A 17,023-nucleotide genomic window follows, 5' to 3' on the forward strand; every position below is an offset into this window, starting at 1 on the left:
ATCTGTTGCTGTAAGTAATATAACCATCTCCAAAACATCTGAGGTTACATGTAGAAACAATCAAGGCCATATTATTTGTACATATTATTAAACATGCAAAAAACTTCCTGAAGTATATTGCCCAAATGTAGAAAGTTGTCTGGATCTCAAATTTTCCTTGGTAGCATCTGCTTTTTAAGTATGGCTCACATGTGGCTTTAGAGTCCTTCAGTTTATTTTGGAGAATTGGCACCTTTAATAACAGGCTCCCTATTCAAATATGTGGCCCAGTAAACTAAGTTAAAAGTTCCAAACAGCACTGGAAAAATTATCCGTGACATTTTGTCAATCTTACTGATGCTGTTGTAAGTCTTTTTGCTTTCAGCAGGTTTTTCTTCTGTGGACTTCACTGAAGCAGATACAGTGTTTGAGATGACAGATGGGCCTGAGTCCTTTGGCATGTTTGGTGCAGGGGTCAGCTTCCCAGTGGTGTAAGTATTGATTGATTTACTTCCCAACCTTTTCTGCAGTGTAAAGAACAAAATGTTAGACTGCAGGAACAAAAAGTGGAAACACTCTCAAGATACTAACCCAAAAATCTAAGTACCATAATCAATCATGCTAACAGATCTCTTGGCTATTCTGACTACTGAACAGCTGTTTCTGCCTTGATTTTATAGCCTTACTCAGGTTAAACTTTCCCTGACACCACAGAAAGCTGACAGTGACGGTCCACATCCGGATCCCACCTGGTGCGTGCACCAGCAGGTTCTTTTGTCAGGGTGATGTGGTCCTGCACCTGCAGAGGTAGCTGCCCCACAGGCAGCTGCCAAGATGTGAACCTCACCCTCCTGGCTGCAGCAAGGAGTGTGGTGAAGGGCTCAGCCCCACTGCCAGCTTGCCCTCTTTGTACTGCTCTTCTGGGATGCCTGCAGGTACTTGCTGTCTCTAGATCATTTGCTAAGAGTCAGTCCTATTCCAAAATTTTAATTTCAGTGTGGAACTCGAAAGTTTGTGTTTTCACAGAACTGCTCTTTTGTCTCTCTATTCACTGAGGATTCTGTGGTGGGACCCTGACTCACAGAGCTCAATGTGAGCTTTGTCATTTATTTGGGAGAGTGCACAGAGAGTGCTCTGCAGAGATAGGTTTCATAGAATCACAGAATGGATCAGGTTGGAAGGGTAGTTAAATACCTTTTTTATGAAGAAGCTGAAAATGACCAATTCAATTATTTGAACTATGCTGAGTACCTGCTTTTTATTCTAGGTATTTGAAAAATGTAAGGTAAGCACCTTGATTTTAGCCGCTTCCAGGGCTTTTTTGCCATCCCATGCCCAACTCCTCTTGGTGAAATAGTTGACTGTTGCAAATTCAATCAATGCAGAAAATACAAAGGCATAGCAGACAGCTATAAACCAGTCCATTGCAGTAGCGTAGGCCACTTTTGGCAATGAGTTACGGGCACTGATACTTAAGGTGGTCATGGTGAGGACTGTTGTTACTCCTGTAAAGAATAAAAGAAAAAAGGCAGAGATCAGTTTGGTAGCCCTTAAGAGATCCCTAACAAGTTACGAGCAGGCCTCAGTTCAGCAGGATACCTAAGAAGGCCACATGAAGTCAGTGTTTGCATATTATGGTCCAAAAGAGTAAGATACTTGCTCTCCAAGAAAATGTGAAAGCCTCCACCCTCAGGTGTTTAGTTCTGTGTATTCTGGTTATCTCTAGTTGTAATGTATTTAAATAAGCATTTGTAGCTTAAGACAAGCCTAGCTGTTACACAACAGAAAACCATACTGGTCTTCTATCCCTGTGTACTGACGCATGGTATGTATAGAGTGTCCCTCAATCAGTGGTACGTTATGAAATCAGTGAGTAACCCATTTAGCAGTAAGTGTCAGAATACAGTGGGATTACTGATTCTATTTTCTTACACGGACATTGTATGTGTGAAATTGTTGGCTGTTACTGATTTCCTTGTCTGTATCTCCTTCTTTCCCATAGGCCAGTAAATGACAGAGCTGCCACTACTTTAATCTGTGGAAGGATTCCCCCAACATGACGAAATTAAACTCTGAAGTTACATCTTTGTGAACCTGGAATGGATACCGCTGGTCAGTAAAGAGATGCTGGTACCTTTCTCCCCATCCAGCTTGCTGAATTGATTTTTGATCAAAGCTGCCAACTGATTTCAGTGGGTTTGCACAGAAGAATTACTTGTTTAAGAACAGCTAATTGAAGTTTTACATAATAAACAGTTCCCACTCCCCTCATTTTCCATCTAGTGAAAATTTTATATTTCATCAGCCTTCACTGAAGACTGTTTATTTTCTGCAATCTTTTAGTGATAACTCAAGTAATTTAAGACAGCCTGAAGGACTTCTTTCATGACAACTTCTGTAGTGAATATATGTTTGTAAATGCAAAATCGTATTAATTTGTTTGATGGTAATAGAGATAATTATCACTAATTAACCTCTACATGGTTTTCACAGATAAACATCTTAAAACAGAGATAAACAAAATGTCTTGAAGTGAAATCTGTTTCAAATGCTTAGCTAGAGTATACACTAAATATGATAATATGTATGTTTTTTTGTTCTAAACCATTCTGTGTTTTCCCCAAGGGGCACCCCCTTTCCCCGTCCCCAAATCACACCAATCTCATTCTTCTGCCTTCTGTTGTTAACCTTGAGATATTGATTCTTGATGAGTATCTGTCATAACTTTACCAAAAAAGCAAAGACAGTGTTTTTAATTGTATTTTGAGTTTTAAACTGGAAGAGAACAAGGGAACACTTCAAGCAGAAATAAGCATTAATGCACTGTGGTTTTATTACAGCAAGTCACTTCCACAAGCCAGCTCCCTGTGCTGGGAGAAAGTGGGATACTCACCAAAGACAGTCCTAGCAGGGACAGATTCTCTGTTTAACCAAAATGACACTTGTGATAAGATCACAGTCATAATGCAAGGAAGGTACGTCTGGATAACAAAATAACCAATCTTTCTTTTCAGATGAAAATGGGCTGTCATAATAGTATATTCCCCTAGAAGAAGAAAAACATGCATGTGGGTAAAATAATGGATTATCAATTTAGGGATTTCGGCAGGCCAGCCCCACCCCACCCCCACTTGAGGAGGCCATCCAGCCATTCTTAATTGCATGAAAAATGTTTTGGTTTCTGTGCTGTGGAAAACCAGGACTTGAGACAGAAACGCTGCTAGATCCTGCTGGTCTTCATATACAGTCCCTAAAAGCAGAAGACAATGACTGACTACTCCTACTGCACTGAAAAGCTGAAGTTCTTTTATATACCTGGGATGTCTTGATGTTCCCAGGCTTAAAAATTCTGGGGTGCTGGCACTCCGTCAGTCCTGCCTGGTTTTGACTCAGTCCTACAGTCAGTTTTAGCAGAGTAATGATTAAAGCCATCTACTCTCAGAAACCTAATTTAGCAGCATGACTTAACCTCATTAGGGCAACTATTAACTGCCAGCCATCAGTTTTCAAAAATGAGAATGGGCCCAGACACTCCTTCTGCACTGCACTTCAGGGACCACCTGTCTGTCCCAGTGTCAGTGCTGAGAAAATTGCAGCTTTGCACATGGATCCTGGCCTGTCTTACTGATCTGAGTACCCAAACCCATCAGATTGCTCCTCCAGAAAGAATAAAAAGAATACTCCTCTAGTGCGTGCAGTTTTCCTAGAATTTGGTACACCTTAACCCTTGGAAAGATACATCTGTTTCTGGATAGCCATTGTGGCGTGTCTTGTTCACTTGTGCAATGAATATTGTACTGCCTGCACAGAGAATTCACTGAAAGCTGCCACAGAAGTGCTAAATTGCACGGCTTTTTTATATGCCAAATTCACAGCATTGCCTTTATCTGTCTTTTGTCAGGTCCTCTGAATCTCAATAAAAGCCTAAAAACATGCAGTCCAAAATCGATAGACCAGCTGTCACCTTCCCTAATGTTTCAGAAAAAATCAAAACTTAACTGGTTCTTTCAGACTCTTCCTGGAAAAACATAGTTGTTAATGAAGGCTATTCATTGATGGTAACTGCTCCCCAAGGCCAAAATCTTGCTAGCTAAAACCAGGCTACAATACAGGAAAAATTAAACCAAAAAGTAAGAGTTAAAAACAACCAGCCCCTTCAAGCCCTAACAGATCTCCAGATCAAAATAATGTAAAAGCATGCATCATTCATCTGGGTACTGATGAATCAGAGTAATTCCTGTTATGAAATATATATTGTCCTCCAAGAACAAAACAAATATAGCTACAATCTCTGTGGCAAGACTTGACTGTTAGTCTCTATAGACCGGCCACAAAAGGAAAATATATAACAGACTGATTCTGCCTTGAGTGAATAGCCTGAGTTGAGCTGCAGCCAGCATTGCTAAGCAGTTACATTTGGCAGATTATTTCTAAGTGACAATATGGCTAATTAGCAGAGAACAGGTCTACAGTGAAAGGACTTTTGCACGTATAGATGCACTGATATGTTGTGCTAGGGGAGCTCTGTTATTCTGGATGAAGTGTACAGACCTTCACGCTCAGGATTTTAGACAGAAAGACTGGAATATGACAGAAATGTCTTACCCAACAGCCTGCCTCAATCTTTGTAACTTTCTTCTGGAGTCTGATTTTCTCATGAAATGGTCCCTGAAGAGGGATGTGGAGATGGACAGAGAATGCTGTGAAACTGGGGAGAAAATCCCTATGATGTGACATCTAATTCCCTTCCATTTAGTGTAATATTGAACCAGGGATGCTGAACACATTATAGTCTCAGGAGGAACGCCGCTTGCTCTTTAGGAGCATTTATTTTGTGGATTACCCATAAAATATGTCACCAGCAGCAGGGTCTTTGTGCCTGTAATCTGTTTCTGAGCTGCTGCTGCATTGGGATATGTTTGAGTCACAGTCTGCTTGCTCACTAAGGAGTGACAATGTGCATTACTGATTTTGACACTATGCTGCTGGAGCTGGAATTGAAAAAAATCTACACAGCTTCAGCAGAGCAAAAGGAGCTTTTTTTTTTTCTTTTTAAAATGCAGAAAATGAATGCCTACATTTTGATGGCACTCCACAGATGATTAACTTACCATTTCCTTTAACCTATCAAAACTCTTGACCCCAGTGAAATGATGCTATCATCTTGATTTTGCTCTTCTTCCAACCTGTATCTTCTCCAGTTTCCCATGCTGTCCCTTTCAAAAATGCCTACACCAGGAATACTTCCTGCAGCAGACTTAGGGCTTAAGAAAACCCCACAGCTTGGTTTTTAATGCCCTGGGACCACTGCTTAAAGTAAAGCTAAAAGCTGCCTGACTTGGCCTTTTGTTTATACAGAACAAGATACTGGCTCTGCTGGAGTGGCAAAGCTCCCTTTTACTTCTACAAGGCCACTGTTTATTCTTAGACCATACGCCTTCTTGAGCAAGAGCTAATTTTTGTTACAGGTTTATGTAGCACTTAAAAGAGAATTCTGTTCTTGATGGGGTCCACTCATCACTGCACAAAACAATTTTAATAACAAATTTAGCACTGATGAAAAGCCCCAGATCTGGAACGGCTGCATTTCTTCACAGAGCTACGCTACTATGCTGCTGCTGGTCTTCAGGCGGTGTTTATGCTTTAATAGCTGCTACTGTATTTATTTTTTTTTTTTTTTTTTGGTATCTCAATGATGGAGTTCTGGGTTCTCCATCAAATTCTCCAGGATCTTACATGCATTCTTCTATCACCCTTACTCTGGGATTCAGTAGAGTATTTTAATAGGGCTGGACCAGCCCCCAGGCTTGTTTGTTTACTGGATATACCTGGACTCAGGTATATCAACAGCTGTTCTGACGGAAACCTGACATTAGGCCTGTGACACCGCATCCCTGATCACGTTGACATCCAGAATATTTTGGCCCATGAAAAATGCCTGTGTCCTTTACAGAGTGATGCAGGAAAAGATTCATCTCAAGGAGAATTCAGAATTATTTGGTGCAAAATGAAGGGTTGAATGCTTCTTTTATTATTTAGGCTTTGGATATTTTAGAGCTCAGGCTCCAGCTGGCAGAAGATAAAAGAGTGGGTTTTTGTTTTGTTTTGTGGCACTGCAGATCCTAAGTTAGCAATGAGAGATTCTGGATGTTGAGAACAGAACTGGGCAACCATTTGCAGAAAGCAGCAAGATCCACTTGGACCCAAATCCCATATCCGACTCTTTTCAGCACTTGTACCACCGGGACATAACAGATGTTGGAAGCAGTGTGAGTAGTCAAATATCTTCTCTTTTGGGGGAATGACATTTGGGTATGTTAGCACCAAAAAAACCACAACCCCAAAGAAGTGACACATGTCAGAGCTATTTTCTGTGGCATGGTTAAAATATTCTCAATTTCAAGCCCGGCTGATGAATTGGGAGTGCCAGGGTATTTTTTCTGAGAAGACAGCCAAACTTAGCAGCTCGCCTACAAACCCAGCAGAATCTCAGGGGTTTGAGGCAGGTCCAGCATTCCCACTAAAAAAAAAAGTCTGCTACAAAGGTGAGCATAAATATCCTATGATATACACGAACATTTTGCCTATGCAACTGCACAGGCTGCGTAGTTTGACTTGTGTGCCAAAACCCCACAAAAGCTCCAAGCACTTGGATTGTGCAATAGCTTCTTTTTTTTTTCCTTTTTCGTATTCAACAATTCAATAGAAGGAAGAAACGCCTTCATAAGTAACCCTGATTACTGGCCTCCTACGAGCCTGATGAAGTCCAGAAAATCCACGGCTGACTGATGCTTTCCCTGTGCAAAATCGGATTTTTGTATTTTGCTAATCCCTGGTTACAATCTGTGTCCTGCTCTTTGTGATCCACCCTGCAATCAGAATCCAGCCAGCCCAGATGTAACCTGGGACATTAATATAAAATCTGGCTGTTGGAAACCAAGCGTTTATTAGCCTAAATCTTAAGCTATAGGAGGGAGGTTGTTACAGGGCAGGAACTTTGGGATTTGTCTGAAGAGTACCCTCTTTCCTTGGGCTTAGGAGTACAAGGATCTTTCACAGACAGAGCTGCAAACTGGAGGTGGCCTGGAGCTGGCACGCTGGAGCACTCATTGCCTGGGCTGGATGGTTTTCTTGCTTTGAGGAGTAGAACGAGCTTGTAGGAGATGCCCCAGTACATCCTCTGGATCTTTTTCTTGGCAACAATGAAAGCAAGAGGGGAGCTACCATTCATTGCAGAAAACAATGCGGCTATGATGGTAAACTGGTAAGGAAAAAAGTGTCTTTACTTTTTAATGGGAGATCACATACTTGTGTTTTTCCTGAAGCAGTGGCTGTCTATATGCTTCTCTTGATTTTAGGTATCTCTGCTTTGGCAACAGCTTTGTGTCTCCTGAAATTGGCAAAGGAGAGGGTGAAGCTCTATAGGATGGGGATAGTGGTTGTGTTCAGTGGCTCCCCTGTGTTGCCTGAGGCAAGCCTTCCCTCATTTTGTGCCCTGTTTGGAGACCAAGCAGCAAGCTCAGCTGCACCCTCTTTATTTGCTGTGTTTGGATAGTTTGAGCAGGAAGCTTCATGTTTAGGTCCAGCTAATTTTGTGTGGAAGTGTATGTGTACCTGTTTCCACATCTCCTAAGTTTCCTGCGGATAGTAGTCGGTTCCTAACTCAAGCTATACCTTGTCCTTTACAATCCTGCCTTTGGCTCAGAGCCCGTCATTTTTCAACAGGGACACGGTACATCACCAAAAGACTCCATCCTGCTTTGCCAGCAGGAATTGCTCCCAGTCACGTGGCTGCAGTCTGCCCCCTTTACCCACCCCAAGCCCCACACAACCAGCAGTGGTGGAAAACCCCCTTCCCTTGATGGCAGGCTATTATTTTCTTCCCCACCCTGCTGGATGCCACTAATGCTCTGCAGACGAGTGCATTGTATAACCTGGCTAAGCCCCAGTCCTGCTGAGCCCATGTGATGCCCGGCTTGGACTCAACCCCTCCGGGAGTCCCCCCGCCAATGCATGGCCAGGGCTGCCCTTGCGTGGGAGCCTTAGGAAGTGGGGAGGGGGGGCTGGCTCACGTGGGTGTGAGGCCTGGGATTAAATCTTCTTTGCCTCCCTAATGCTGCCACATCTGGCGCCTCCGCTTGCAGCCTGGGAGGAAATGGGAATCCTCGGGGCTTGCACCTCCTCTCCAGCCACGTGGTCCTCCGGACACGCTGCAGAGCCATGCCACAGCCCCCAGCCACCCTCCGCTCCCTCCCCATGTGGTTTCATCAAGCGAATCATTTTAAAGCGATGATTGAAACGGATCAAATGTGTGGGTGGCGTTTGCCTCCTGGGGTGGTTGTTCCCACAGGGAAATAAGCCAGCAATAGCACTCGAAGCCTCAGCAAAGGCGGGCACCAGAAGCTGAGTGCAGCTTCTGCAGCCTGTTAAATAGCAGGACCTTGGATACATCTTCAGTGACATCTTTGTGATGTACCTAAGAGCCAGCACACAACCCTCTTTGCATTCAGCGCCAGGAACGTACTCAGAATCTCCTGCACACCCCATGTCACGCAGATGCTTCCCTAGTCTCCTTACAAAATAACTGGAGCCCGCTCCAGCTGTCAGCAACCATGGGATGGATATATTCTCCCTACCTGTACTGGTACTGATGTTTTCAGTTCCTACAGTTTGTCCCATCAGGTGGTACTGGTTAAGTCGTGAGCCATCTTCGGCCACCACTACAGACGTTGTGGTGCTATTAGTCCACACATAGATCACCTCAGAATTAGGGTAAGCATCTGTTGACAAAGGGGGAAAAAAACGGTGATGAATAAAAACCACTGTGTAATATTTTAGTGGATCCTTAAATGATAAATGGTGGGGAGAGAAAAGAATGGAGGAGTGAGAGTGAATGAAGAAAAGTAAATAAAGATGATATAATCATGGTCCCATATGCCCAGCTCAAAAAATATTAGGTTGAAGCCTTCAAATATAAGAGATGTGTGGGATGGTTTGTCAAAGGCTGGAACAGTGGAGGTATAAATATGATCCATCACAACCACTCGATTTGGGAAAGAGCATCTCAGATCAGTACTCACCTAGCTGGCAGCTCCTAAACCTCAGCAAGCTTCAAAAGGCATTTACTGAACCTCCTCGCTAAAAAGGACTTGGGCACCTTAACTGCCTGGACAACAGGGACCCTCTGTGTCTTGTCCCATCTCCAGGATAAAATACTAAGTGTCACCATATGCAAGTGTGCGGTCTGGTGTGTGTGCACTGACTTTGGTATATGTGCTTGTGCATGACGGGGTAGTTCTTGTGGTTGTATATAGCAATGGTTGTATATAAAAGAAGCTGGAATGGGTCTGCCTTTGCCAGTGAGGCACAGAGACAGGATTCAGGGGTGAGACTGTGTGAAGGAGAGCAGGAGTGGGGGGGTTGCACGTGCCAGAAAAAATGGGTGGTGGTGTGGAAACACCTGCAGACCTGGAGATGTGAATGCGATAAGATTTCTCTCACATTCATTTGGAAGTCGTAGGAAATAAAGGTGGTGGCAGTACTGCCAACTCCTTCCTTTCTCTGTAAAGTTGCTGCTATTTTTAATGCCCTGACACCTGGAGTAATTATGCTATTATATGGGAATATCAGTTTTCTTTTAGAAAGACAGTCAATGCTGTATTTTTTTAAGCCTTCTCTACAGTTAGTCTCAAAAAATCCAGGAGCTGATTATACGTTTAAATATACTTTAAGTAGTTCTCATACTTCTAGAACACCTTGATCATTTAAGGCTTTCAGGTAAGATTACTGCAGGCAGGTTGCAGTAAGCTGGAATCCATTGTACTACAATCTCTGAGAAGCTGGCAAGACTTACTCTCCAAATAAGAGATGAAGACAAGGTAGAGCTGGAAGTGGTCTGAAGTCAAAAGCTAGTATTTCACCTTCTGCAGTCTTTAACTTGTAAGTTGGGGGTGCAGAATGTTTCCTTCTGGAAAAAGTCACATCCTAGTTCAATGCAGTCTTTGCAGGAGGCAACACACTGGCTTTTCAGAGAAGGACTTGAGAGTCAAGGGCAAGAGGTTAGCTTGAAGGATCATGTACTGGCTCCATGAGACTGAGAGTTTTGTTTGCTAAAGCTAGTAAGCTGTCTTGGAAAGCTGCAGCGCCATGGAGGACTTACAAAACTTCACGGGTCAATGTGAACTTCTGAGGCCCTGAAATGGCAAGAAATATGGCAAGAAATATGCCAAGGTGGTCCCTGGATCCATACAACCAGGAATGTCAAGCAAAAAATGGGAAGAAGTAATCCCAACTCAGGTTAAGAGCTTATGTGCATAGCACAGTGAGCTGCAGATCACTTGGATACTGGAGCAGGTAGCAGTGAAGAAAACAGCACCTTATTTTCAGTGTAGTTAATCTTCCAGTGGCATCTGTGGGAAGTGCTGCCAAAGGCAGGACAATAGGCTACATATATCTTTGGTCTGACTGTTTATGGCTATTTGTACATTGTTGTTCACACCTGAGAAAAGATGTGGAAATAATCAGAACAGAGGAGGGGAGAGAGTTCAAAAGAGGGTCACAAGTATCTCCAGGGACTAGAAAACAAGTAATAATTTTAAGCATTAGGAGCTCAACTTATTTAGCTCACTGACAAAAAGCTGAGAAGTGACTCAAGCGCTGAGTATAGATACTCGCATACAGAAATCTAAAATCAGGGTGAATTTCTTGTACTACCAACAACAAAAGAAAAAGAAAAATTCAGTCACTGAAAGATGGTTTCAGGCTGATTCAGATGAAGAACAGGACACAGTTTCCTAACTCCTAAACAGTGGATAACCTTCTGAGAAAAATATTATGGACTACTATCTTTTTTTGTCATATATCTGACAGTTTTTGCTCCTGTATTCAGGGCTGGAACTGATCCAGGCTTTGGTAGATGAGGATCTACAAATCCTCCATCCCTTGTTAGCTAAGCAGCCATGCAGGTCTGCCCAAATACAAGCTTTCCATGTGCTTGTATTTGTGGCTGTACAGTAAAATTGCTGTAATTACATCTCGTGATCTGCTTTAAAAGGCTAAGAAGGAATGTCTTTCCCATTTCAAAATATTTGCATTAAAAAAATGTGATGGAATTTCACCTGCCCTGTAGAGCTGAGATACTTCATCATCTCAGAGATGGTTACAAGTTCACAACATGTTGTAAATAATTAAAAAGCCAGATCCGGAGAAAACAAGTAGGAGGAGATGGGTCCCTTTAAAAAGGTGCTTCTTTTTCAAATGCTTATCTGGTATATGTTGTTCATGTGCTAATATCCCCAGTGAACTTTGGATTTGTGTTGGCAGATTTGGGATTGTCAGAGAATTTGATTTTCATCTATATTACTTCCTATGCAATACACCCCCAAACATTGGACTTTTTGCTGGGATGATCCAGATGTATCCTGCCTCAGCAGTTTCCTGTTACTGCAAGGATCCTAGGCACTGGGATAACTGGGTTTGTCCTGCTTTCTGCCAACAACACACAGTAATTCAGCCCAATTAGATGCTTCCCAGTGAGAGCACTGTAACCAAATTCCACTGAAATTGTCACCACACAGGAACACAGGCCTGTAAGGCTTAACAAGTATTCAGATGCTTTGGTTCTCTGTTCTGCCTAGGGGCATAGCTAGCCTTGGGGGTCCTAGAATAAACCAGTGCCTCTGCTTTGAATTGCAGTTTTTACTGGGTATTTAAACATATGTTCCAGTACAAGATCAGAGGCTCCTACTCTGAAGAAGCTCAGCACCTCCTCCTGTAAAAAAATATCTGTGATTCAGACAGAGGGCAGAAGGTGCCACACCAGATCTTACAAGGTATGCTCAAGTTTCTTTCAAAACCACAGCAGGGAAGGGATGCTGCCCATCCTAGGCCAACTGGTGAGAAGAGAGAGCACTCAGGCAGGCAAGAGCAGAGCTTGAGGCCAGTCCCTTCTTAGGAGGAGGACTCCAGCCTACAGGTCCTCTCCCAGGAATGAGGCTACAAGATGGAGAGCTGTGCCACTGCTTGGCCAGGAGCAGAGCATCTATGGGGAAAGGGAGAATAGCACCACTAGAAGAGGTTCTTGTGCAGGACAGTTATAGCCAGGGCCTTGAGCCCAAGAGGGTAACAGATGTGTTCCTGTGGAGTCCAACCTAAAAAACCAATGCAACCTGCAGTGACTTATCCCCCCAGAAGTCACCTGTCATACTAGGAATAGGAATAATTTACCCCAGTCTTGAGACATTCTATTCTGATAGATCACATATATGATGTGATCCTCATCTATCTTCCATGCAAACGTAAGAAAACATGGTCTGTGTTTAAAAAGCTATAAGATCTTTGCTTGGTGCCTCCTTTTCTCACTATAGGCCAGGCTCTGAGTGTCTAAGCTTCCTCGGGAGAAAGGGAAGAATGGAGAAAATGTCACAACATGAATGTGAATGTAAAAAGATACAGCCACCCCCTCAGTCCATATGTACCCTTGAGAGGTGCTTACAGCTCTGACAGCAAAAAGCTACCCCATCCACATTGGTGTGGCAGCTGAACCACTGGCCATTTCTTTTCTGGTCATCTACATAAAACTCCAGGTAGACACACCTGTGTACTTGCAGCAGGCAGTTGTCCTTCTACTGCAAACCTTCTGCTACATCTTCCCAGAAACCCCAAACTCCAATTATCCCAAACTTCACTACCAAAAGCTCCAGCTCTGCTGCTGCTAACCTATGCGGTATAATTAGGCACAGTACTATTGAAAGCTGAAAGTGTGGGGGTAGTCTGGAATAATGTTATTTTGCTTTTAGGATAGAGAAGGTGCTGGTGGAGAGACGGCATTATTCACTGTCATACCAAATTGTGTAAAACCCCTGTTCTGCTTAAGCAAAGCTTCTAGTAGGTTGCCTATCAGCCATGCTTGCTGAAGGGCTTAAGAACTTCATCTCACGCTTTCTAGAGTTATGATAAAGTTTTATTGCGGGTAAGGGAATATGGTCCTTGTCTTCTGTACGTGGCACAAAGGATGCGGACAAGGAATCTCCTAAGGGGTGATAGTAAAGTATTTATTGTGGCAGCTTTGGGTTTGCAAGCTGGGTGAATGCTGCTGGTGTTGCTGTGAAAGCAGAACCAAATTCAAAGTTACTGAAAATCCAAGTGAGACTGCTTGGAGTTCATTTTAGTGTAAAAAAAAGGTCTTCTTCTGGTTTTACGAATCCAAATAATTAACTTGGTGTTCTCTACAATGATTTTGCAGGCTTGCCAGAGAAAGGGGGAAGCCTTGTTAAATTATTCTTTTTCTTCTAAGGTCACTTTTTCAAAAAAGGAAAAAAACAAAAAAAGGTAGCAGTTGAGATGAACAGCTAAAATTACAAAGAAGTATAATGTTATTAAAACTGAGACAATGACAACAGACGTTTATTTCTAGTGAGCATTTGATAAATGGCTTCAGGCTTATCACCTACAGAGTGATGAAATAAGTAATTTCTTCTGATATCTATTTACTGATGGGCAGATCTGTTTTCCTACATTTTAACATCCAACACACACCACACAGTATAAAACCAGTGAAGATCTCCCTTCATCTTCTCCCACCCGCTTCCTGCTCTTGTATGTCTGGCAAGGAAAGCATGACATGGTCCTTCTTAAGCTAGTGAACAGAGGGCAGGGGAGTGACCACAGCCAAAGGGAGGAAATACATTGTCTTAATGTAAAGTCTGACAAAGGAGAGCACCGGCTGGTTAAGACCTGGAGGACACCTGCCATTCCCCCGGCACTGAGGGGTACCTTGTTTTCCCTGGTTTCAATTGTGAACGGAAGTGTGAGGAGTGCAGCATCCTCCTGTATGTTCAGAAAGTAGCCCACAAGTAGGGAGCCATCTCCTGACACTGACACCACCATGGGGCAGTGGTGGCACCTGTGGCTAGACAGACACCCTTCCTTCTCACCTTTCTTTCTCCTCCATATTGGAATAAACTCAAAGGTTTGGCTCGTTAGGTCAAATAAACGTAAATACGGATGGCTGAGTCTAAACTTAAGAGTCCATGGGACCCAAATGTATTTCTAGGACTGTTTTTTTTAAGCTATAACCCATTAATAAAAATCACCACTGATGTCTGCCAGTAAGTTTTCATGTCTGCATGATAGGGCATAAAATAATTCAGGAAAAAAGAATTCCTCTCCAAAACAATCCCTAAACCCTTTGACAGACCTCACAGGAAGCCATAAAAGCTGTGCCTGCATAATTAAGTGAAGGCAACCTGTGAAAAAGTGAAGGATCTGTGTGTATGGTTGTCCACCCTGCATGCTTGGGTTGCCTTCCACAACTGAACAACCTGTTTAACCACAAACCATGGCTGGAACTTTTCTTTCCGAATTATGCTAGTCAGAGGCTGAGTTAATGAGAAATATGGAAGAAAGATAACTTTTGGCTTGTTTTCTACTCTATTCATTACAATTGTGCAGTTACATTCTTAGCCTTTATCATCACGATATTTAGTACATGCCACAGCATCATCAGACTGCCCAGTCTTGGGAGTATTGCTAATCCTCATCAAACCCTGTTGATCGTGAAAGTGTGTGTGAATTGTTGGCTTTTTTAGAAGCTCTAATTACAATCGGAATACACATACAAATATCTATCATTCTATCTTACCTATCCATTAATGTATTTGACTTACTTAGAGGCTGTTAGATAACTCAATATTGAGATCCAGACTTCTGCAGGCAGTAAAATGGCACTGCTACTAAGACATCATGTACTAGCTTGAATTCTGCAAGTCAGGATGGGTTTCTTGCAGGCTAGTTCATGCACAAATACTTTTAACCCATTATAAAACATCTGTCAACAATTGTGCCTATGCAACTCAGGTCAGATTTGAGCTCTGTAATCTAAATTTCCCATTAAATTGAGTTGATAAGAATGAATCAATGTCCAAATGAGATCATTCTATAGGAAGAACTAGTGGAAATCTACTAAAAATGTAATTTAAATATAAAAATAACAAGATACAGTGCATAAATATGCATGGACTGTGTCTATGGGGAAGTATCTTTTTTTTGTAACAGTAAGTTATTAAAGTAAAATAGGAATTTAAATACTAAGAGAAATGTATTCACATATTCAATGATTAAAAGCCTAAAATGAAGACTTTGCCATAACATGACAAATTCTGCTGGGAGAATTTGAGGGTTACGGAAACTACTCTAGGGACCTGAAATCATCAGAATTAACACTGATCATTTAAAATGGCATGAGCTTTTAGCATATGGATAAACAGCATGCATGATTTTAAATCTGTGCCACAGACAAGAAGTGTAATGTGTGCAAACTGTATACACAATGCATAAAATGTAAACACAGGATTACAAATTCACATCACACAGAAGCACAGAATGGGTGGGGCTGGAAGCACCTCTGGAGATCATCCAGTCCTCTGCAAGCTCACCTCCTCACCTCCTCAGGCAAGGACACTGAAAGCAGATTTTCCAAAACCATGTCCAGACAGGTTTTGAGTATCTCCACAGATCGAGACTTCTCAACCTCTCCAGCCAACCTGTTCCAGTGCTCAGTCACCTCCACAGTTAAAACATGCTTTCTTGTGTTCAGATGGAATTTAATGTCTTTTAATTTGTGCTCACTGCTCCTTATTCTGTCAGTGGGCACCACTGGGCAAAGCCTGACTCCCTCTTCTTCATTGCCTCCCATCAGTTATTTATACAGGCAGATCAGGTCCTCCTGAGCCTTCTCTTCTCCCGGCTAAACAGTCCCAGCTATCTCAGTGTCTCCTCATAGGAGAGATGCTCCTTAAATGATCTGTGTGGCCCTGCATTGCACTTGCTCCACAAATTCCAGATTTTTCGTGCAATGGGCAGCTCAGAATGGGACAGTGCTCCAGGTGCGAGTAGAAATTAAATGGTCAGAATTAAATCTTTTTTGGAATGGCACAGTATCATCTAGATGGGACAGTGGAGGACATTGAAACAACATCCAAGGAGGAAATTATTCATAGACTTAGAACAATTCTTGTATGAAAACTGATGACAAAAGATAATAGGAGACCACTGGCTGTGAAATGGGCAGTAGGAAGTTCAGTCTTACTAAAACAATCACTTTTCTCTTTCCTGAATTTAAAATATAATTTGGCAACATAGGCAGTATTTTAGATGTTTTCCTGATATACAATTTTATTTGATCTTTTCATCACATTCAGCAGGGAATAGAATAGGATGTTCTGAAAAATGTGCCAGACAGGTCTCGAGAGACTTCATTACTAAGCAACACTAATATACTATACTGATCATTACAGAAAAAAAACAAACCAAAAGAAAACAAAGCAACAACAACAACAACAACAAAAAAAGCCCAACATCCCTAAGATAGATAAAAATGACTTTGTTTCATAATGCAATTTATAACTAAACTCAGGAAAAGGTGGGAATAGGAATTTGATAGCAATGTGGAATGAAATGGAAGTACAGATTGTACCCGTGAGGTGGTGAGACATACATAACCGAAAACGCCTGTGAAATTTACTTTGAGACACACAGTTTTGTAAAAGCCGTTTTCTTCAGCTTTTCAAAGCAAGACACAAGTGGAAGGTCCTGCTTAATTTTAGAAACTCCAGTTCATAGGGTAAAACTCTAAACGTGACCTGACTTAGAGCTCAAAACCATAAAGCAAAGACAAAAAACCTCAAAACCTTACAATTTTGCCTGAAAGCAACTTTGTGATTTTGGAGGTGCGATTCATGATTAGCATAGGCAAGGCTGCTGACTGCTTTAATACAATAAATTGACTATTTGCAAACTGGTACACTAAATCACAGTCATACCAATGATTAATGTAACATGAATATTAATGAACAGTTGTCCTGATAACTCAGACACAGTACCTTCACAGGATGCTACTGCACTATTTAAGAAGAGCCCTGAGCTAGCAGCTGTGTGGAGTTAACCAGAATGTCTCTCAAGGATGATTGTGGAGACAGCACAGCAATTTGACTGCTGCCCCTTAAAGGGGTTTGCAAATTTGCCACTACACAGGCAGTGTCACCAG

The 17,023-nt window shown here is 42.2% G+C and overlaps 2 protein-coding genes across 2 annotated transcripts in view; one reads left to right on the top strand and one right to left on the bottom strand.

Annotated features, from left to right (window-relative positions):
* Positions 1-212: 212 nt before the first annotated feature.
* The window catches only part of GABRA5 (gamma-aminobutyric acid type A receptor subunit alpha5), a gene marked incomplete at both ends in the record, with an annotated part of 51,966 nt that continues 35,155 nt past the window's right edge, over positions 213-17,023 (bottom strand). The window contains 4 exons of the mRNA XM_080612705.1: positions 213-503; positions 1,273-1,484; positions 2,873-3,025; positions 8,616-8,759. Coding sequence (XP_080468831.1) covers positions 213-503; positions 1,273-1,484; positions 2,873-3,025; positions 8,616-8,759 — 800 coding nt within the window. The remainder of the gene's footprint in view (positions 504-1,272; positions 1,485-2,872; positions 3,026-8,615; positions 8,760-17,023) is intronic.
* GABRB3 (gamma-aminobutyric acid type A receptor subunit beta3) overlaps positions 7,143-17,023 on the top strand; it is a gene marked incomplete at both ends in the record, with an annotated part of 197,417 nt that continues 187,536 nt past the window's right edge. The window contains one exon of the mRNA XM_080612703.1: positions 7,143-7,243. Coding sequence (XP_080468829.1) covers positions 7,143-7,243 — 101 coding nt within the window. The remainder of the gene's footprint in view (positions 7,244-17,023) is intronic.

The sequence above is a fragment of the Psittacula echo genome (genome assembly GCF_963264785.1).
Source record: "Psittacula echo genome assembly, chromosome: 3".
NCBI lineage: Eukaryota > Metazoa > Chordata > Aves > Psittaciformes > Psittacidae > Psittacula > Psittacula echo.